A 24,214-nucleotide genomic window follows, 5' to 3' on the forward strand; every position below is an offset into this window, starting at 1 on the left:
TTTCCTTTGACCTAGATGCCTTTCATTAAGTTTTTACCATTTTCTCGATTATTTAATGGAATTTGTACAGCATATTTATTAACATTTATACGCAGAATACCAGCTCCTGCTCCAAGTCAGAAATCAATCAATTTAAAATAATCATGAAATGTCCTTAACAACCTGATGTGAAAAAAAAGTCACTTTTCCTCTATATATTGTTTCCTTAGCAAAGCACTGTTTTTGAATAGAGACATGTGCGACTCTATTTGGCAACAGTTTTGCAGATCGATATTAGTTATCAAAGGAAGGTTCTTTTAATGATGAGGTGACTATTTAAACTACTTTTACTTAGTTCATAGTTGCCAGAGCAATGAAAGCAAAATGCATCTACTTTTGTTTTTTTAAATGAATGAGATTCTCACTTTAGAAGGAGTTATGTTCAATAACCACACATTTACATATGTATCATAAGACTGGACCATAAAATTACTACGTATCTAAGTACATTTATGGGAAAAAATGTTTTAAGTCTTCATTCAATATTTAAAAATGAGCTCTCAAGGGATCCCTGGGTGGCTCAGTGGTTTGGCACCTGCCTTTGGCCTAGGGCTTGATCCTGGAGTCCAGGGATCGAGTCCCACATTGGGATCCCTGTTTGGAGCCTGCTTCTCACTCTGCTTGTGTCTCTGACTCTCTCTCTCTCTCTCTCTCTGTGTCTCTCATGAATAAATAAATAAAATCTTTAAAAAAAATAAAATAAAAAAATAAAAATGAGCTCTCAGATTCCTTTTTCTACCTCAATGAAGATATTTGATTTATCTCACCATATTATTAAATATGTTTCAAAATAAATAAATAAATAAATAAATAAATAAATATTTTTCAAAGTTAACATATAGACCTCCAATAGGAAAGAATATGGAAAAACTCTAAATACTTCATATAAAATTCCATTTTGAGTGATATCAAAATCATACTTTGTAAGTTACGCAACATTTTAAATTCTGTTGGGGAAGTGATCAATTCAAAATATATTAAATTTCCTTGATATTCAAGAACTAGTTTTACCTTCTCTTTGAGAAATATTTTTATATCATTCTTGGGAAAGGCAAGGCAACTAATTCTGGGAGGGGAGTACCCAAAAGTTTCATGTGGGTGCCAAAATGGAAAGAAAAGGGGGTGGGGGAGGAAGGAAGAGAGAGAAACAAAAGACAGAAAAAGAAAAGAAAACCTCTGCGTAGTTTTAAGAACTGAGGAAACTGTAGGACCTTAATTTTGAAAATTGACTCCTACAAAAACAAGAACCTGACACAAAAATAGGTAGTCTGACAAAAAAAGCAAAAGAGGCTGAGACAGCCATCAATTAAAGAGCACTCAGAATATTAGAGAGAAACAAGAATATCAGAATGATGTGAATTTAGGGATTATGTGAAAATATGATATAACAAGTGTTTCTTAGAACTCAAAGTGTTAAGATCAACAGAACCATTTTTTACCATTTTTAATGAGCCGATTCATAGATAATTCAAAATTCAATGGTCACGTCTGTCCAGCTGTAGTCCCTAGATCTTCCTTCTCAAACACGCACCATCTTAACCCACCCTGACATTTACAAACATGGCTCTGAGGAAGCAATTCAAAGTGATTATCCTACTATGACTAAGAATACTACAAAACAAAAGAGAACTTTTAAAAGCAGATGAGAGCTTTTATAAATACGGCAAATATTAAGCCCTTGAGACAAATGACATTCCTACTCAGAGTGAAAAGAAGTGATGAGTAATAAGTCAATGAGTAGATCCCCCCAATCATTAATAGAACTCATACGTTCATTCAACCAGTCATGGAGTAAATGATTACTGAAGACCTATTCTGTGCCAACACGGCTGAATTAAAATGGACAGAGCCCCTGAACTCAGAGAGTTTCAAGGCTGACCAAGGAAAATACAGTAAAATTATCGCCCCAATAGATGAAAATGGCAGCTGTGACAAATGCTCTAAAGGAAGATGACACCATAAACCAGAGCATAAAACAAGGGCACATGACTTGCCATTAGTGAAGGGATAGAAAGTCTTCCGCAGAAATCTGTAAATTAGTAAAAGAAAAGGAGTGGAAGAATTTAAATACACCACCTCGTTCTTCAAAATTTTCATTTCATTTTTGAGTCCAATAGCTTCCAAACTAAATGTGGAAGGCATTGTGTTTTATTCTTCTAGGTATCTGCAGTATCTGTAGCCCCTGGCCCACTGGAAGGTGCAAATCATGATCTGCCTTAACATATTGTTGAAAAGAATGGAAACCAAGCCTACAAGTAAGGGAGGCTACCTGAAGCGTTTAATTTTTAAAAAATATAGTCCACATCTACCCTTGCCACAAGTTTGACCAAAACACTTGCCACCCATTTGATCAAAGCACAGTATCTACACACAGAAGACAACCACAAAAAGAGGTCCACAATATCTTGGTGGGATCAGTGTCCATCTTTTCCAGAGGAAGCCAAACCCTGAAGAAAGCAGGAGCAGTAGGCGTGGGCACTGGGCAGACTCTAGCAGAAGGGAGTATTTGGCACACAAGAGCCAGGGCTGACTCACAACGTGTCCAAATGTGCCTACAGCATTTTGTACAAGGAAGTAGCTCGGGTGTTCATTAAAAGAAGGGGGGGGTGGTCATAAAAATACTACAGTCCTGCTGATAAAGAGATAAGGGTAAAATGATTAACAAAACTATCATAGTGGCAATCCTCTATCACTCACAAAACACTAGTACAAAGAAAGTGCCTGTGGTTTTCTTATCAACTTAAAAAGCCCTGAGAAATCTCAGATTATCTTGATTTACGACCATAAATGTCATCCTTACCATATATATAACATGGGACTGTCTTATCCTCACACAGGAGAGTAGTTTCTAATGACCACTCTTTTGGTTATTTCCACAAAAAGAAACAATACAAAACGCAGAATGATGTATTATTCTAAGATGTGAATTCCTTCCCCAGTACACTCTACCCTTCCTCTTTTGGGCAGAGGTGCCTGGCTTCTGCCCTTTGAGAAAGGTCTACTGCAAGCGGACAGAGATGATTCATGGTGACAAGTCCTGAGCGGTGCCTCTTACACTTGGGTATGACTTGTCTGCACAATCCTTGGTGGTCCCGCCCTTCTGAGAGAATTTTCAGGAGCCAGCAAGTCTACATGAGACCAGCATACAAAGCAGCTCCCTTGTGAGTTTTCCCGCACTGGGGAAAGGGAACTTTCTGAATCATCTCTGTGCCCAAGCCAACTTTATTAAATGGAGCTTTGTTCCCGAGGGAATTTTTAATTGAAATATTATTGGCAACATACAACATGCTTTACAACGGTTGGTGATGCTAATCAATGTGGCTGAATGGGAAGACACAGCCTCCCCCCTCAGATTTTGAAATCAAACCTAAGGTACTCCTATGGGTAAGAACATATTTATAAAATGGAAAAAGACACAAAACTTGGAAGATAGCTAATGAAAAAGTTTCCACATACTTCATTCTACAGATTTTTATTGAACACTTTTTATGTAACACACACTTAATTACATCATTAAAAAAAAAAAAGCCATACATTCACTATTACTATGTAGTTGAGGAAACAGGGACTCCCAAGCTTTGAAACACTCCCAATGTCACGCCTTACTGAGAGAAAAAGTGAAGCTTCAAATCCAGATTTGTCTGACACACCACAAAAAGAACCTTTATTCAAAAAAAGTAGGGAGGGGGCAACTTGAAGCAACACGGCATAGCTGTAAAATTGTCACATATAAAGCAATCGAACTGTCAGCTTTCCAAAAAGAGGCACGGAAACACCCTGGGAGTAGGTGGCACAGCCATACCCAGCTCAGGTTCCAAGGGATGCTTCTACAGTCACGATTCGACGAAATGCATATAAGCACTGAATCAGAAAAACGATCTAAGCAGGACCGCTTACAAACTGGTAAGGCCTGTAACATTAGCAGTGCCATTCTGAAACACAACCACCAACAGAATGGAACATACCGATTATAGTTTAGAAAGCCTGGCTTAAGACCTTCCACGGCTGTTGTTAACTTAGCTGTAAACCGTTTTTTTCATTACCAGGGTTGTATACTGTATAAACAACTGAAAAGGTCTGCTGTAGAAAAAACAATTAGTAAATTAATAAATTGCTCTGTAATTTGTGTTATGTAGACCACTAATTTTGTTTTACTTAATAGCCATTATTAACAGTAAACACATGAAATTGTGTTTGAATTCCAGAGACATTCCTGACTGAACATGTGTTCATGTTAGAATGTGTTAGAATGCAAAAGTTGGCCAATAATTTCCCAGATTAATAGTGATGACTCGAATGTAAGATTATTTGAGCCTATGTGTAAGTATCTTGTTAAAAGTATAGTTTGTAAATAAAATAGTTCATTGATTGTTTTTCCCACTTTAGACATCAGCCAGCATTCACCTCTAGCTAATACACACATACATAAACACTACATAAAATGCTCTATAGGGACGCCTGGGTGCTCTGCGGTTGAGCATCTGCCTTCAGATCAGGGCGTGATCCTGGGCCTGGGGATCAAGTCCTGTATCAGACTCCCTGTGGTGAGCCTACTTCTCCCTCTGCCCGTGTCTCCACCTCTCGCTGTGTGTCTCTCATGAATAAATAAATAAATAAGTTTTAAATAATAATAAAATAAGATTCTTTATAAATAACAACTACATTCATTTACCTCATATTAAGCTACTATTCCAATCAAAAAACTTCTACAATCAAAATAAAAGTATTAAATAAAAGAGTGTGATACGCAGCCAAAATTATAATATGTATTGCTTTTACCAAAAAAATTAAAAACATGTAACATGATTATAATATTTTCCATTAATGAAAAATGAAATTGTAGGCAGATGATTGGAAGAGGGAAAAATCACCTAACATTTCACCATATGTCATGGACAGTGGCTTCTGATGGGCATGATTGTGATTCTCACCTATCTAACATATCACGTTGTCAATATAATTCATTTAACTGCAAATTCCTTTATGAATCAACTTGTTTTCAGTAAAGGGTAACTAAACTGATTTTTTTTTTCCTTTGCTGTGCTGGCCCATGAACTGTGTCATTTAAAAGGAAACACAAAAACACATTTGATTAGCTATAATTTATTTTAACATTTGATTAGCTATAATGTATTTTAAATGCATCTACTGAAAAGTTAGCAATCTGCATGCTTATTAAGGTAGGTAAAAGTAAAGAATCCATTTTCACACATACAATCAATTTCACCGAGCTACATATTTGTTCATTCCAAACACAGAAAGGAAAGGCATGTAATCTGAATAGACAATCATATTTTTGAGAATTTTTACAGTTAGTTCTGAAGAATATTTATAGGCATGCCATTGCACAGATGGAAGCTGACCCAAAGAGAATAATTTCTTCTGGAGAAACTGAAATCCTCTACTTAAAATTTAAAAGGGAAATTAAATTCCCCATAAATAAATTTTTAAAAATATTTCAATGTCTCCAGGATTAAACTAACTCTGAATGAGAAGAAAAACTTTTAAAATTTCCTTCCCTCCCTCATAAAGAGGTTTTTTTTTTTTCTTTTTTAAATTTCATAAGGAATAGAAATAAACCTGTTTGGGGAAATCTGGAAATACTCTCCAATAATGCATGTTTTTTCTTCTATATCCTTTATTTTTCTCATTCATTTTTCTGTTATTTTCCTTCCTCAAGAATTTAGTCTTACCTCTAATTGTAGGATTACCACCACCAAGTGTAAAGGTACTCACTACCTGTTATGGGTGAATCATAAATTCAATGGATCACACTATTATAGAGCTTTAAAGGTCTTCATAGTTTCTCACATTATAAGTATGACTGAATAAGAAAGCAAATAGAGGTTAACAGATTTATTTGATACCATAGAGCCAGAAAGTGCCACAAGAACCTAGTATTCATGCAAACCCAAACTACATAAATGAAATTAAATATAAAACAGCCAGGAACAAACCATCACTTCTTTTCAAAGAGAATGGCCCCTGGCCTTTGCTATCCAAACACTTTAACCATATTAATGTCAAATCATCATTATCATTGTCATTATGATTATCATTATCACCCCAAAGTCTTGAGAAGGCAACTATTTAATCTAGGAGATGAAAGAAAACAACCTATTCCTAGTAGAGAATATATAGAACTCAAAACCCTTGGGCAAGAGTGCAAGAAGGAGAAATTTAATATCTAGCTTCCTAAGACAAGACTTCACTTCAGGACTCTGAAGGAAGTTATTAAAACAAGCATCTGAGAACTAAATGATAACATTAAAAAAATTATCATCCATTAAAGGCATCTGAAAGTTGACTCACAAAGGAAAGGAATTTTTAGCTTATTGCCAATATTTGCATGTAAAGTAAAATCTATTACCATATTTAAGAGGCAAAAATATACTTAAACATTCATAGAGTGAAAAGGCTGGGCAAGAAATAATAAGTTATCTCTAATCAGTAAATTATTTCAAATGGCATCTGATAGCTGTTGACTGTTGCCAAGCCACATTACAGATCATTCCAGTAAGCTGGCTATAAAACAATACAATTACCAATGTTAATTATCTACTGCAGAAATATTCATGATTTAGAGTGAACTGAAATGCCTCTTTGCTGCTAGACTGTACCAAACATTCCTACCTATTGAGTACACCACTCACATCATTCTTAAGGGTTAGGAAAGGTCTAGGATAACATGAGAAGTGTAAAATCTTTAAGTACACAAGACATCCATGCCTGAACATTTGGGCACATAATCTATGAGAGGGGCAATGTCTTGTGTTCACTAAATCCTGTTTCTTCCCAAACACACAGCTGGATTCCAAGGTCCCAAGATGGCTGCAAGCTACATCAATAGTAGTTTAATACAACAGACATTGACTTCTCATACGTATCACACAGAATATGGAGAAGAGCAGGAGATCCTGCTCCAGTCAGTGAGGGTCCAGGCTTATTAAACAATCTTCTAAGGCTTCATCCTCCTCTGCACTCAACCCACACGTGCAAGAAACAAATGTGCATGAAAGTCATGAAAAGTTTCATTGGTAAAGCCTCGAAGTGACATACATCACTTCCATCCATACTCCATTCTCTGGAACGCAAGTGTATGATGATACCTTGCGCAGGGAGGCTGGAAAATGTAGTCTAGCTGTGTGCCCAAGCAGGAATTTAGTGAACATACAGAAGTCTATACCACAGCATCTTTTAATATTATTAATACATTTGGCTTATGGTAAATTCAATTACTTTGAAACTCTTCCATTAACTATAGAACTTCGGTTTTCCAACACCTTACATTAGAAATTAATGGCAGAGAAAAACAAATGTTCATATGGGCATGCCTTGAAGATTTCAGGTTCAGGCCCAGACTACTACAGTAAAGAAAATATTGCAATAAAGCAGGGCAAACAAAATTTTATTTCCCGGTGCATATAAAGTTATATTTACACTATACTGTAGCCTATTAGGTGTACAATAGTATTATGTTTAAAAGAACATTGTACACCCCTTAATTTAAAAATATCTTGTTGTTAAAAAACACTAACCATCTCAGCTTTCAGTGAACTGTAATCTTTTTGCTGATGGGGGGTCTTGCTTTGATATGGATGGCTGCTGACTGATCAGGGTGGTAGCTGCCGAAGGCTAGGGTGGCTGTGGCAATTTCTTAAAATAAGACAACAATGAAGCCTGCCACATCGACAGATTCTTCCTTTCACGAATGATTTCTCTGTAGATGAGATGCTGTTTGATAGCCTTTTTACCAACAGGAGAACTTTCAAAATTGGAATCCATCCTTTCAAACCATGTCACTGACTTATCAACTTAGTTTATGTAATATTCTAAATCCTTTGCTGTCATTCCAACAGTCTTCACAGCATCTTCACCAGGAGCAGATTCCATCTCAGGAAACTACTTTTTCACTCATCCATGAGAAGGAAGTCCTCATCTGTGAAAGTTCTATCATGAGATGCTCAGTCACATGTAAGGCTTCACTTCTAATTCTAGTTCTCTTGCTGTTTTCACCACATCTGCAGTTACTTCCTCCACTGAAGTCTTGAACCTCTCTCAAAATCATCCATGAGGGCTGGAATCAACTTCTTCCAAACTCCTGGTCATGTTGTTATTTTGACCTCTTCCCTTAAAAGATCAGGGCTGTTCTTAAAGCTATCTATCTAAAATGATAAATCCTTTCCAGGAGGTTTTCAGTATCCTTTGCCCAGATTCATCAGAGAAATCACTACTTATGGCAGCTAAAGCTTCACGATATGTATTTCTTAAATAATAAGACTTATAGTTGAAATTACTCCTGCAGAATGGAGGCCGAGTTAGCAGGCATGAAAACAACATTAACCTCGTAGCACGCCTCCCTCAGGGGAGCTCTTGGGTGACCATGTGCCCTGTCAATGAGCTGTGTTACTTTGAAAGAACTCTTTTTTTTTTTTTCCTGAGGTCTCAACAATGGGCTTAAAATATTCAGTAAACCGTGTTGCAAACAGATGTGCAGTCATCCAGCCTGTATTGTTCCATTTACAGAATGCAGAGTAAATTGAGCATCAGTCTGAAGGGCCCTAGGATACTCAGAAGGGGAAAAGAGCACTGGCTTCAACTTCAAGTCACCAGCTGCATTAATTCCCTAACAAGAGGGTCAGCTTGTCCTTTGAAATTTTGAACCCAGGCACTGGCTTCTCCTGGTTAGCTATGAAAGTCCTAAATGGCATCTTCTTCCAACATGAGGCTGTTTCATGGGCACTGAAAACCGGCCATTTAGTGTAGCCAAGTTCATGACCTCAGCTAGATCTTCTGGGTAACCTCCTGCCGCTTCCTCATCAGCACTTGCTGCTGCACCTCGCACTTTGATGTTATGAAGATGGCTTCTTTCCTTAAACCTCCTGTCCCAACCTCTGCTAGCTTCAGACTCTTCTTCTGCAGCTTCCTCACCTTCCCCACCCTTCAGAGAACTGAAGAGAATTAGGTCCTTGCTGTGGATTAGACTATGGCTTAAGGGAATGTTGGGGCTCTTCTATCCAGACCGCTCAAACTTTCTCTATAAACAGCAATAAAGCTGCTTTGTTTTCTTATCACTTGTGTGTTCACTGGAGTAGCAGTTGTACATTTTCTTTAAAAACTGTTCCTCCGCATTTACAGCCTGGCTAATTGGTGGTACAAGAGGCAAGCCTAGCTTTTGACCTACCTCAGCTTTCGATGTGCCTTTCTCACTGAGCTTAATAATTTCCAGCTTTTGATTTAAAGTGAGAGACATGTGACTCTTCCCCTCACTTAATCACTCAGAGGCCATTGCAGGCTTATTAACTGGCCTAACTTCAATACTGCTGTGTCTCAGGGAAGGGAGGCCCGAGGAGAGGGAGAGAGATATGGAACAGGCAGTGGAACAGTCAGAACACACACATTTATCCAGAAAGTTCCCTATCTAACGGGTACAGTTCACAGCTCCTTAAAATAATTACAACAGTAGCATCAAAGATCACTGACCACAGATCACCATAACAAATATAATAACAATGAAAAGGTTTGAAACATTGCAAGAATTACCAAAACGTGACAGAGAGACACAAAGTGAGCAAATGATAGAGGGACAATGATCCCAATGGGCTTATAACACAGGGTCGCTACAAACCTTCAATTTGTAAAAAATGTAATATCTGCAAAGCACAATAAAGCAAAGCACAATCAAAACGAGGTATGCCTGTAATTTTAAAGATTTCAGTAATCCCAAAAACTTTCATGAAAACCTGTTCAGTCCAGCTGTCCTTCCTCCTTCAAATATTACACTGAAAACATTCATTATGAAAACTGTTAACATATTTTAATTGGACACAACGAAAAGGGAACAGCTTGGACATGAAAAATAAAAGCTGATTCATCTACTTAGTCACATTCCTTAATACTATTCCAAAGCTACAAAAGTTTCAGAACATGATACAGATAAACAGAAAACAGGACACAGCTTTAGCAGTTTTATTTAATCATTATATGTCGCATACAAAGGCATGATTTCTTATCATCCAGTAAGAACTTTTCTTTTCACTAGGGAGAAAACATTTTCTATGAATTCACTCATTCTCGCGAAAATAAGACCCGATTGTGTTGAAAAAAAGAATACCTAAAAAGTTACCAAAGAAGGAGAAAGATTCAGCCACGAAATATTATCAATCTCATTCCCATATTAGGCCAAGCTATTGCCACTATACTCTACCCATCTGAATGAATTAACCACAGACAAAGGAAGGCACAGAACAATACAACTGGTTAAGAAGTCACAGGTACTTGACTCCAGGAATTCAGAAAAACAGGAGGGAAGATTCAGTGAACTGAATGGTCTCTCAAGCATGACAGTTCTGGGGGCACATGGCTGTAGAACATGCCACTCTTGATTCTGGAGTGTCGGGAGTTCAAACCCTACACCGGGCGTAAAGCTTACTTTAAAAAAAAAAAAAGTCAGTTCTGTACTCTGAGATAAATTACTGAGTGCATGGACTATAATACAAGCCACAATTAGCTTAATGCTTCTGAAACAGCTGGCCAATATTCGTATTTCGATAAATCATCTGAGTATGCCTGCATGACAAAAGCTAACACTACCTCTGCCAAAAAAACAAAAAACAAAAAAACAAAAAACAAAAAAAACCAAAGCCAAGTCTCCTGGACCCACTGGTGTTTACATGGCATGTTTTCTGAAACATGGGAGGCACCCACTGCTGCAATATCCTAACAAAACCTAATAAGTGACTTCGCTTAAAACCAGGAAAACAGCTATTGAAAAGTTTTGCACACAGAGAAGTTAAGGGTTTTATCCCAACTTGAAAATATTTCATACATAACCCGAGGACAGTAAAAAAGCAATTATTTTTACCTCATGTGAATCACTTTGTTAGATCATTACGTTACTCTTCTTCCCACAAGTAGCAGAGGACACAGAAGAGATGTCAGAGCAAGGAAACAGGATTGCCATGTATGGCTGTGCAAATTGTGCACTGCAAAAGGGCTCCAGGCTAAGGGCTCCCAAGAGAATCATTATCTAGCCTGTACGCTATCTGCCCAGTAAGCCTTGCATCCTAGCCCAGCTCAGCTAGGAGGAAGGGATGCCATTTTCTCAATATCAGAGATCCATGTCCGATAGCTAGGGTGAGGGCGAGGAAGAGAGGAAAGATGGTCTCAAATGCATGGTCTATTTCAAGGAAATACAGACCTTTGTGGTATCAGGGATTATATTTATTCATACCCTTTCTTATAGAAATCTGGTATTTTTTGGAACATGCCTGCCCCAAATCAAGGCTGTATGTTCCAGTTTCCCCTGCGTATCCAGGAATTATGATATCATCATATTCTGGTCAATATGATAAACACAAAAGTATTGTGTAGCAGGTTCTGGGCTCACCCTCTAAAAGGCAGGTGGTAAAAAAATTAAAATAAAATAAAATAAAATAAAATAAAATAAAATAAAATAAAATGCAGGTGGTAAATGTACCTTTGCCACTGTCTTTCTCCAATCTTCCATCTTGTCAGGAACAGGAATACCATCCTGCCCCAAAAGGAAAGAATGAGTGAAAACGGCCTGGGTCTCAGAACAGACCTGAAAGACGTACACAAGAAGGAAAAAACTTCCCACTTACACCAATTGTATTATGGGCTTTTTGTGAACTGCAGCCAAGTCGCTAATGGAAAGACCCTGGAGTCTGAGGAACCGAAAATAGAAGAGTAAGAGGGCCCCCAAACACACAACTTCCCTTGACACATGTACTAGATCCTTAATGACTGCAAACCACTGCCTGAGTTAGACCCTGATGGTGAAACTGTGAAATTGTAAAATTGTGCAAATATTCATTAAGCTTTACCAAAGTTCTTACAGATGGTCAAATTCCCAGATTTTAAATTTAATTTCAATTGGTCACAACTGTACAATTCCTTCATGATTATACTCTCAATTTCTCAACAACTTCACATGTGAAATTAGCCTGTTTGTCATCATCAAAGTCTCCTTACCTTTTAAATCATTTCTATCAGCATCCAAACATACTCTAGGATAATCTAATGTAATTCTTCCAAGCCAATAACAGGTTCTGTCCTGTTATTATAATCAACAACCTTCATAACTCCAAATCCAATGATAACTTCTATCACAACTGTACTGTCATTAGCACTGATAATGTTAATAATGTTCCCTTTCTTACAACACTTTCTTAGCTTCCATGACACCATACCCTCTTTTAGTTTCTATGTCTATTCTCTTTCCTTTAGTTTTATTTTTTTAAAAGATTTTATTTATTTATTCATGAGAGACAGAGAGAGAGAGAGAGAGAGAGAGGCAGAGACACAGGCAGAGGAAGAAGCAGGCTCTATGCAGGGAGCCCAATGTGGGACTCGATCCCTGGTCTCCAGGTTCAGGCCCGGAGCTGAAGGCGGCGCTAAACCACTGAGCCACCCGGGCTGCCCTTTCCTTTAGTTTTAAATGCTGAATCTATCATCTTGCTTGACCTCTAACTTATGGAATGCTCCAGGGTTTGGTCCTGCAACCTTTTCTCTCATCTGCATAAATGTTACATCATCTGTTCCCAGGCTTTAAATGTCACCTCTACTTCAACAAACCCCAAATCCCTCCTTCCTACCCTGACTTCACACTTGAACCCCAGGTAAAAATCTAACTTCCCATCTGACCTAGCTGTTGATTCCCTCCCCTACCACTCTCAAATGTGCTCCTTCTCAGACTTCTCTATCTTTACCATCTAAATACTTGCTCAGGCCAAAAACTATGCAATCATGATTACTCCTTTCCTTCCCTCATCTGCCCTCACATCTGACACCACTTTTGGAAGCTATCCACTGCTCTGCATATCCTTGTCTTTAACCCCAAGGCAAGCCAGCATCATCTTTCCCCTGAACTTCGGTAATGCCTCCATCCTGTCTTCCAAACCCCTCTTTGCTACTCCCAAATAACCCATTGTGTGTGGGATGCCAAAGTGATCTATTTAAAAATTATATAACTCATTTACTATTTACAAATCCTGTAACTTCCCTGCTTAAAGTTCTCCAATGATCTCCCTTGTAGTTAGAATAAAATTCAAATTTCTTACAATGCCCAACATGATCTTACCTGCCCACTTTGCCTTGTGCAGTTGCTATTTGTCAAATGAATTAATAAATGTAATTAACATAAACCACATCACAAACTTACAATATAGTTATTCAAACACACCTTACATTCATTAGTATCAAGAAACTAAACATTTTACCAAATTCCTTTAATCTGAGAATCTTAGTGTTGCAAAGGCATTAGTTCGCTTAATCATCAAACTCTCTGATGAGCAAGTAAAGAACCATGATATTCACTGTAGTGATACAACTATTAAGTCAGAACTATCCTACATCATATAATTATCTCACTTAGAAAGCTCTGTGCAATACCATCAAACTGGCCTCCTTTGTAATTTGACAGAATTCTAATGTAAGGAATAACAGCTTTTTCCTTTCTTCAAAAAAGGCTCCCATTTGACAATTCGTAATCTCCATGTGTAAACACAAGTGTTTCATATAGCCATTTTGAAGCACAGCAAAGATTAGGAAAGAATTACTCATTTTAGTAAGGCATAATAAATTTGAGATTCTTGCTACAATGTCAGTTTCATTCATTCAGATGTGCTTTTACAAGTGGGCGTTAAAGAGGAATGGAATTACAAGTAGAAAGCTGGGAACCAAAAACTCACAATAAAAATCTAATATAGTGTTCATTTTTAAAGAACAGATAAAAAAAGCCTGCATTGCTCTTGTGCATTACACAAGACTGAGAAAGCAGCTCTGTACCTATCTGTGCTGTGAAGACCTTATAGTTAAAATTTCCAGTTACATGCTGGCCCAGGAATTTGCTAACGTAAGTCAAAAGTTAAACATGCTATTTTTACTTAATTTATTTAAACATGTATTTTTATTTAAATACTAGCTTTTTAAAACTATTCTCTTAACATTTACTTGTTCCCCTTGTTAACATTTGACTATAACGTAGTGGTCTGAATATTTGTTTAAAACGAAACATTTTATGGGCGCCTGGGTGGTGCACTCGGCTAAGCGTCTGACTCTTGGTTCCAGCTCAGATCATGATCTCAGGGTCGTGAGATGGAACCTCATGGAGCTCCCCATCAGTGCAGAGTTTGCTTAAGATTCTTTCTCCCTTGGGCAGCCCCGGTGGCTCAGCGGTTTATCGCTGCCTTCGGCCCAGGGCCTGATCCTGGAGACCCAGGATCGAGTCCCATGTTGGGCTCCCTGCATGGAGCCTGCTTCTCCCTCTGCCTATGTCTCTGTCTCTCATGAATAAATAAATAAAATCTCTATCCCTCTTCCTTTGCCTCTCCCCCACCCCATTATCTCTCTCAAGCACTCTCTCTAACAAATGAATAAAATCTTAAAAAAAGAAACATTTAAAAATTTTAATTAATCATATGATCTTTTCCTTATCAAATGACCAATTTTGGTAACCTCTATTTGCAATATTTCATTTTTAGGAAAGGTCTTTAGGAATACGAGGACACTGACAGATCCCCAAATAAGTGTGAAATGCAATTTCCATTCTTCTCCCAAAATAGAGGAGTTCATGGAAGTATGAGTAAATTCCTAAAAAAAAAAATCATAAAACTAAAAGCGAATTCATAAAAATGTGTTCAAAATTATGAAATTTACCCATAATGACTATTTTGGCAGGCTGTGTAGGAGCATTTTGTCTCCTACCTAACTGATCCACCATTGAGATAATATGGAGCAAATTATACTTGAATAATAATGAAAAAAGATTATATGGAGAGATTACTAAAGGCAACAAAAACTGTGAGTGCTTTCATTAAGAACACGTGAGACATTGCTCTACTGCACTAGCCTCGCTGAATTCATGCTACTGCTTGCAGTCTTTTGAGGTACTGAAGAGGAGGACCTGCCATAGGTCAAAAATTAACAGGCTGCTTGGGTTGGACGTGACTAGCTGACCAATGATTTTCAGTTCCTGATAAACCCTTACCAAAATGACAGTAAAGGAAGGTGAGGGGGCATATAAATTCACAAAGACAGGAAGAAAAGGAGAGCCATCAGTGGAAAGAAAATTTCTAACACTTTCGAAAAAAAGAGAAGGGGCCAGAAAAGTGTTAAGTAATTTAAGAGTAGAAAAGCTTAGTGGTGGGCTACCCTGTAAGAATGTATCTCAAGAAGGAGAGGCCATTTGCCCCCATAAGACACTGGACAGGTTCAGGACTTGAGGCACAGTAAGCTGGAGGGAGACTAACATCAGACTACACAGGATTGAAGGCCTGGGTCCTTCCCTGGAGGCTCCTATCAGCCTATGTGCCCCACTCATACCCTACAATCTCCAATAACCTTGCCCGAAACTTCACTATCCAGAGCTCATTTCCTCCTTTGTAAAAATCTGCATTTGTTGTCCACTGCAGCTGTAACAAATTACCACAAATTCAGTGGCTTAAACTTTTACAAATTTATTATCTTGTAGTCCTGGATGACACAATTCCAAAATGAGTGTGACCAAGTCAAATTGAAGTTGTCAGCAGAGCCACACACCCCTCAAAGGCTTGGGAGTAAATGAGGTCTCTGCATGTCCAGCTTTCAGAGGCTGCCTCCATTCCTTGGCTCCTCATATTTTCCTCCATCTTCACAGTAAACAAATCCCTGACTCTGTCTCCGCACCCCCACCCCCCCCCACACACACACACCACCTTCTGCTGCCTTTGTTACACCTGCTACTCTGACTCTCCTGCTTCTTATAAGGATCCTTGCATAATTACCCTGGGCTCACTATGGTAATCCAGGATAATCTCCCCATCTCAAAACCTTAATTTAATCCTATTGGCAAATGCCTTCGTATCACGTAAAGGAACATATTCACTGGTCCAAGGATTAGGAGATGTGGACGTGTGGTGGCTTTATTCTGTCTACCAAATTACCTTGTTAGATTATTGGAAAGATTAAGTGAGAACATCCAAATAATAACAATGATATCTTAAATTTATTGAGCACTCAAGCTATGCCAAGCACTTCTCTCAATCCCTTAGAGATTCAACTCTTTGCAACCTCACAACAACCTTGTGACATAAAGACTACCATTACCTCCATTTTACAGATGAGAAAAATACAACACAATTACCATGCCTGAAGTCACATTGGATTTAAAATCTTTTCTTTCTTAAAAATTTTATTCATTTATTCATGAGAGACAATAGAGAGAGGCAGAGACATAGGCAGAGGGAAAAGCAGGCTCCCTGCAGGGAGCCCAATGCAGGACTCGACCTGAGCCAAGGGCAGATACTTAACCATTCCTAAAATAAGGAATATTTTAGGAATAATAATGTAAAGAAATTAAAACATAATAATGAACTCCAGGAAATTATTAATATGACCTTTCCCTCATTGCCATTTTTTTTTCTAGCCAAGTGCCCCCAATCTTCATGCTCTTTAACCACTATGGTAAACACCGAGTAAATTTTAGTTGCTGTATTACTATTATATCCCTGCACTGAATTTATTACATAAATCTCATGCCATGAACATAAAAACAAAATAAAGATCGAGCCCAATAATTAACATTAGAAATTCTTTAAAAACATTTTATGTGCCTCCTCCTTTCCTGTTTTAAATATTCCTTATACCAATTTTACTCTTTTTTTTTTCTTTTTTTTTTAAGTAGACCCCAACACAGGGCTGGAACTCACAACCTCGAGATAAAGACCTGAGCTGAGATTAAGAGTCAGACACTTAACCGACTGAGCTATCCAGGTGCCCCTAAATATTCCTTATACCAGTATAAAAACTTTCCTTCTTCTCCCTACCAGCGACATTTTTGGTTCCCATTCCATATGCTCCCATAGCTCCCTGCACTTGTCTGTCACTTGTAACATTAGAATAGACTATAATGTCTGCCTCTTTACCTGTCCCTTAACCTGGGAGTGTCTTGAGGACTGGGACTTCTCTATATTCAGGATGGCCTGTAGAGCTTGATCCTCAGGGCTTATTGAATAATGAGTGAAGAAATAATAAACTGCAGTAATTAAAACACCTGGTAGGTTGTTTTGCCAAGGATCTTTAACAAAAATACCATTTTGTATGCTTCTTAAAATATCTCCATATATTAACATAAAATCAATGAGAAATTGAATAGACTCCAAAATGTTCCTGTTTATTTTGTTTCTGCAATCAACAATAATCAGAGAATGAAAAACATGAACATTTTGTTGTTTTATAGATGCTTCACAAATCAGTATATATTCACTATGGAGAAAAAGAAAACCTTTTCCAAAAGTTCTTTTCTTTTAATAAAATGCCAAATATCTATTTCTAAATACATAGCTCGGGGATAAGTCTACAAAATGTTAACCAATGTATTGCCAAAGGTCAGTATATACTGATGTTCTTATTGTTTTGGACATAACATAATTTAGTTCTTGCCATTCTACTTTGTAATCTACTTCAAACCATCTTGAACAAAGTGAAGAATAATACAAATTTAAATTGATAAAGAAGAAAATCATATTTTACCATAAATATTTATCAGAGACAGAAGAAATAATGAGATCTTTCGGGAAGTAGATAAATCAATTTTACAGAAAAACCCTTTAGATTTTTATTTCTCCAAAGATTTATTATTATTGAAACAAAGCTAGACAAATAACCTAGTTATCATTTACCCCATGGCTTTAAAGCCAAAAGAAGGCTAACACGTGTATTAATAATCACTATGGAAAACAGAAATAAAAGTTAAAGCAGTAATATGTTTTACCAATGATGCTTTTGGCTGCAAGTGTCAAAATCCAAACTGAAACGACTTTTAAAAAAAGACCTTGATTATAAGTACAGAAATATATGCAGGAGTATAGCTGTTGGGGTGGGGGAGTAAGAGTGAGGTACTCCACGATCATTTAACTCAGCAGCTCAACAGTGTCATCCATGACTCAGATTTTTTCCCATCTTTGCTCTCTTAGGATATCCCAGTTTCACCTGTGGGTCAGCTTCCTGTGTGGCCTACAAGGTGGCTGTTGCAGTTCCAACATTACATCCAGACAGGAGAACGTCTAAAACAGAAGCAGCTTCCTATGTGTGTTTCCTTCTTCCCAGCATAGGAGTCAGTTCCTGAAGCCTTGCAGCAGCAAACTCGTATTTTAGAGGCCAGATGTGTGTCCCACAGCCAGTCCTGAATCAATGAGGACAGGGAAGAAGTGGGAGGTAGGCAAGAGCAACAAGACACATGACTGGATTAAACTACCTTGCTTTTCCCCCTGGCCTGGGAAGGAGGTCACTCATTTTCACAAAGGGTCATTTCGTGAACAAAACTGGTTTTCTCTTGGCATAGAGAGAGAGGGGATCCATGTCTTATAGACAGTAATGTTCAAAACATAAATGAATGGTATCAGAAGAGTCAGCGCTATTATAGGTCAAATTAGGAAGTACTGAGGAGGTAGGATAAGGGAGCAAAGGTTCATATACACATATATACAGCTGTGTTCACAAGAGAAGGGATTAACATTCCATTTTATAGATGATCAATAACAAGGAACCATTCATTTTCTTAAAAAGTAGCTAAACATACTAACACGTTTACGCTAGAAAACATTCAAATACTTGAGTGTATACAAACACATCCATGAATGTGTATGTGAATAATAATATATAGATAGAAATGAGATAAGAGATAGAGTTGGATACACCAAAGCGAGGTAGTCATTCAAACCAAAATCTCTCAGATATAATAATTTTTCATCAAATATGCAGTCTGTTTCAAAAGTCAAGAGCAGAGTTAAACTGCTAAATCTACTACCTACCCTTAAGTATTAACACTCTGAAAAAGATGAAATCCAAGAACATGTGCACCATAAAGGAGCATGCATGCGCGCGCGCACACACACACACACACACACACACACACAAACACACACACAAACAAGTTGTTCCTTATCTTTCTCTAAAAAGTGTCCTACCAGAACAAAGAGTATTTACAGAAACGAGAATTAGCAGGACTTTGTAAGATCTGGCTACCACTGGGTGTTGAACCCCATCTAATCTCTGATTCCTCTTCATGGGACAATTTTCTTTTTAAAAGGATATAAATAAGAATCATGTGAGTACTTCTCTATTACTATTGCTGATATGTTCCAAGGCACCAACAACCACTGCCTCATAAATCATCCCAAAATAGAGGTAAAAATCAGTAGAAGAGAGAATTTAAGCAAAGATTCATGTAATTACAAAAAAAAAGATTTTTCAATATATATTTCAGGTTGAACCAAAACTGCAAATAGATTTCCTTTTGATAACAGTAGCAGAAATGTGCATATAAGTGATGAGGTGATGGAAGGTGCTCATTTTATCACCTTTAAATAACCGAGAAAGGAATATTTTAGGAATAATAATGTAAAGAAATTAAAACATAATAATGAACTCCAGAAAATTATTAATATGACCTTTCCCTCATTGCCATTTTTTTTCTAGCCAAAATCTGCATACAGCTTGTCTCTATTGAAGGGTCATTAAGTTCATGTCACAAACATCCCTGAATATATATTATCATTACCATGTATTCTCTTTCTGTCTCCTTCTTCCCCTCTTCCTGCATACATACTTATACACACACCCTGATCAATCCATCCACTCATCTTTGACTCTTGCTCTGTCTATATTTCTCTCTTTTGGTCTTCTCATTTCTCATTTTTCCCTTTTTTTCTTTTATATTTTCCAACAGTAATAGGGTTTAATGACAGTGAGGATTCTTCCTTCACCCACTGCTTTACCAACAGGCAAGGAAAGATCACTAAACATTTGAGAAAAGCTTCCAACATAAATGTAGGTGTCTAAAACAAACCCAAAAGGAAACGTGGAGAAAACAGAAACAATGAAGGAAGTAGAGGAAACTAAGTTGATGTAGAGAAATAGAGAAATGCAGATATTGACTACAGATGGTCCCCAACTTATAATGGTTCTACATATATATTGTTTTACTTTATGATGGTGCAAAAGCAATAAGCATTCAGTAGAAACTATACTTAGAATTTTGAAAATGAATCTAATAAATTACAGAAAATATTTAAAACTTTACTATAAAATAGAGCTTTGTGTTGGATTGATTTTGCCCAACTGTAGGCTACTGTAAGTATTCTAAGCACATTTAAGATGGCCTAGGCTAAGTTACTGATATTCAGCAGGTTGCGTGTATTAAATGCATTTTTGACTTAACAATATTTGCAATCTGTGATAGGTTTACCAGGATATAATCCCACTGTAAACTGAGTAGATCTGTGCATAAAACTAGAACCAAGTATTTTAAGTATTTTCAAAAGGAAAAAAAAAAATTAAGAAAGAACTCTAGAAATAGAAAATATATTGGCAATTAAAATTTCAACAAAGGAATGGGAAGATAAAATTGAGGAAACCTTGAAAAAGCAGAAGAGATAAAGACATGGAAAATATGAAAATAAAGATAAAAAACACAGAGGAACATTAAAGAAAGTTGAGGAGCAGACCCCAAAAAAGGAGTTGAAGGAACTGAAGAAATATTATCAAAGATGTAATACAAGAAAATCTCCTAGGATGGGAGCCTCTACACTAAGAAAATTTGCTGCAAATGCCAAGTCCAAGAGTTATTTTCTAAAGTTTACTCCTAACCACATCATTGTAAAATTTCAGAACTTCAAGGATAAAGAAAGTTCTGAAAAGCTTCCAGAGATACAGAAACAGGTTATATAATGAGTAATTATAATCAGGATACTAGATTATTCAAAAGCACTGGATACTGTAAGACTACTGATTAATGTCCTCAAAATTTTAAGGAATAATGAATTCTAAATCAGAATTCCATATTTTCTCAATCTATCATTTCAAGTGAGGATCAAATCAAGTTATTTTAGACATGCCCAGACTCAAAAAAATAACTTTAAACACAACTTTTCTTTGGCTGCCAGAAGAGTGTATGTCTTAAAGAAAAAAAAAAAAAAAAAAAAAAGGAGATAAGATATCAAACCTGCAGAGAATATGGGTCAGGCTCAAGAAAAAAAAATGGACCCAAGAAAAGACTCCAGGAATGGGTCAGGAAGTGGGAACGGATAAGTCACTGATAATTTATTTGATATGTTTGACCACTTGAGAAAATTACTGAAAGCCATGACAAGTGTTCTAAAAAAATTTGTTTTAAATAATTGATATATAGTCAAAGAAAAGCTAATGGAAAAAAATTCATAGGCAATTTTTAACTCTAGGAACAATAAACAGTTGTAGAAGGAAAAACATATATAGATATAATGATATAATCACTGTAAATATTAATTATTGATGCAAATAAAAATTGTAAAATGGCTATACTGAGACATTATGGAATAAGAAGATATCAGAGAGACAAATACTAATATAGCATGCATTCAACAGAAACTGTCTAAAACTGTTAAGTGAATGAAGAAAAGTTAAAGTGTATTATTTTAAAATATGGTAAATACATAGATTATAAACCCATACTGCCTAATTTTGTAATTATGAATTAAGAATTAATTCTTAATTAAGAATTAAAAAAAACAACAACTCCCCATTGATAACAAAAGAAAAGTGTGAGAAGAAAAAGCAGGATAAAATCAGCATTCACTCAAATCCAAAAGAAGCAGTCAATATGGTCATTTTCAAAAGAAAATCTTGGCAAGTAGTATGGTCTCTACACTTGGCTATTTTCCCTGAAAAGCAGCAGAACATGTCCCCTCATCAATCACTCTCCCTCTCTCCGGAATATTTCTTTGGAACATATTCCAAAGATCAAGCGTTAAAATCATTTAAATATTATATTCAGATATTGTGAGGTTAGTTTTTGATGAATTTTAATCAGGAATTTTAATCAAACCTTCAGAAATTGCTGCATTGTCTTTGAGAAGAAATTATGCATTCTAACTAGCTGTTAAGTCTATTTAATTGTTACTATGGAGTATTAAAAAAATCTAAATTTAAAACATCTGCAAAATACAAAACCACCCTAAGAGAATCAGCAAACGAGAAACAATTTTAACTTCTATGTATCAAAGAAAGTTCCTTTCCTGCAGGATCTGGGCCATGGGAGGTAAATACTGATTAATCATATACTTATGTTAATTGAATGATGAATTACGTACTCTAAAGAACTATGCTTATATTATAAACAATAATTTACACTTATGCATGGTTGACAAATGTCTGATTTATTAAATCAATAAATGCTTTTATAAATTGTGTATGAAAAGATTTTATATATATCAGTTTACAAAGAACATATTGATTTAGTGAACTACATAAATATATGCAAATGTAACAGTCAAGAGTACCCAATAAAGAAGTAGCTATATAGATTTTGTGCAAATTATGAAACCCTTGAGTAATGATTTCATAAGCAAGATACATGACTTCCAGTATATGGAAACTACAGAAATCAATCACTGTATGCAACTAACATCACAATGAACTATTAAAATATGAATTAGGAAATGTTCAGATTAACCAAAATTTATTTAAATAAGAGCACTCCGAAAGCACAAGGTATTTGACAAAACAAAAAGTACTGATGCTGTTCTTTTTCTTATTATTAGTAATATTATTATTGTTTCCATTTATTGTGGATATGGTTCCAAGCTCTCAATTAAATATTTGTGTTTGTGTGAGTTTGTTGTAACAAGTTACTATTTCTAAGTAGAAATTAGAGAGATTAAGTAACTACCGAAGATCATGAAGAGCCTAGACTCAGACCAAAACTTTTAGACTCAAAACCCTCGTCTTAACCACTAAAATTATGAAGCAGGCTTGTTTCTGACATTAACCATCACAAGAAGTTTACAATCAAAATGTTCCAAGTGTAACCAAATGGAATAGGGAGAGAGTTAAATGACTTTCAGGGAAATGAAAATTGACACCAGACGTGAAAAGTTTTGGATCCCATAAACCAATTATTCAGAACACACAGTTCCTAAAAATATTTAAGAAAAAATATTTAAAACCCAATAAAAGACATACATGCAAAAAATATAAAACTTCACAGAAACAAAGTTCTAAACTTTCAGTAAACTTAAAAAATGTTCCAACTCATTAATAATTAGTAGATGCAAATTAAAATAACAATGGGATATGATTTAACACTATAATATTGATATGAATTTTAAAATGTAACATAAACTACTGGCGAGAATGGGAGAAATGGTGGCTTTCATTTTACCTGAAGTATGATACAAACAATTTAAGAAAGCAATTTTGAATATTAGCCTAGCTTAATCCAACAATTCCACTTTTAAAATATACCCTAGAGAATCTAGTTTAAGTATATAAAGAGACATACAAATATGCTCAATAAAACTAATACCTATATTAACTTGAAATAACCACATAATAGTGGAATACAATAATTCTACTACAATGAAACTGATATATGATAATCCAAAGGTTTAAAAGTGCATACATATCATATTTTATGGAAAAGCTGTATTTCTGGCATGCTGTACTCAAAAATATGTGTGGAAAATAAATAATTCAGGGTCTTCATTTTGAACATCAAATTTTTTTTAAATAATTTTATTCAAATTACACACTTCTTCAGCACGTTGAAACACACCCAATATTAAAGAATTCTTTAACAATTATGCCATGGAGACACCACAATGTGACCAACAATCCCAAATTTATCTATTTTTCCAAATATCAGGGATCTTTGAATAAAGATCGTAAATCAAAACTAAAAATCAAGAAGGTAAAGGTCAAAAACCCTTTTCTCAGCCCAAACCACAAATAATTTATCTTGAAGATTTAAAATTCAGTGAATCTTAAAAATTTAAAGATTCCAAAAATATCTGTCTAATCTAAATTCCTACCACCTTCCTCTCAATCCTCTTTTCAGAACCTAATGAGGCATTTCACTTACATTTCTCAAACGTATAAGCTCTTCAGTTCCCAGTGCCTTTGCATACGCTCTTTACTTTTCTAAAATGTTTCTATCTAATCTTCCTGATTGGGTGTACTCACTTCATTTTCCAGAACCTTCTGCCATCAGAACTTTCCCAAACTGCTGACATTTCCCAACAAACTGCAGACCTCTTGTCTCGATGCTAGTTTCTCTGAGTAATAATTATTTCAGTAATTATTATTTCAGTAATAATTATTTCAGTAATTATTACTCTATCTTATGGCTACATTTTTA

At 36.1% G+C, this 24,214-nt stretch overlaps 1 protein-coding gene across 6 annotated transcripts in view; it reads right to left on the reverse strand.

The window, feature by feature from the left end:
* Positions 1-24,214, reverse strand: part of PARP8 (poly(ADP-ribose) polymerase family member 8) — a 172,980-nt gene that overhangs the window by 103,161 nt on the left and 45,605 nt on the right. Inside the window, exon 1 of one of the 6 annotated variants that reach the window (XM_077896019.1) lies at positions 11,519-11,586. The exons of the other annotated variants lie outside the window; for them this stretch is intronic. Within the exon in view, the coding sequence (XP_077752145.1) occupies positions 11,519-11,571 (53 nt within the window). The 5' untranslated portion in view covers positions 11,572-11,586. Of the gene's footprint in view, positions 1-11,518; positions 11,587-24,214 lie in introns of those variants that run through there. 6 annotated transcript variants of the gene reach the window in all.

Source organism: Canis aureus, chromosome 4 (assembly GCF_053574225.1).
Source record: "Canis aureus isolate CA01 chromosome 4, VMU_Caureus_v.1.0, whole genome shotgun sequence".
Classification (NCBI taxonomy): Eukaryota; Metazoa; Chordata; class Mammalia; order Carnivora; family Canidae; genus Canis; species Canis aureus.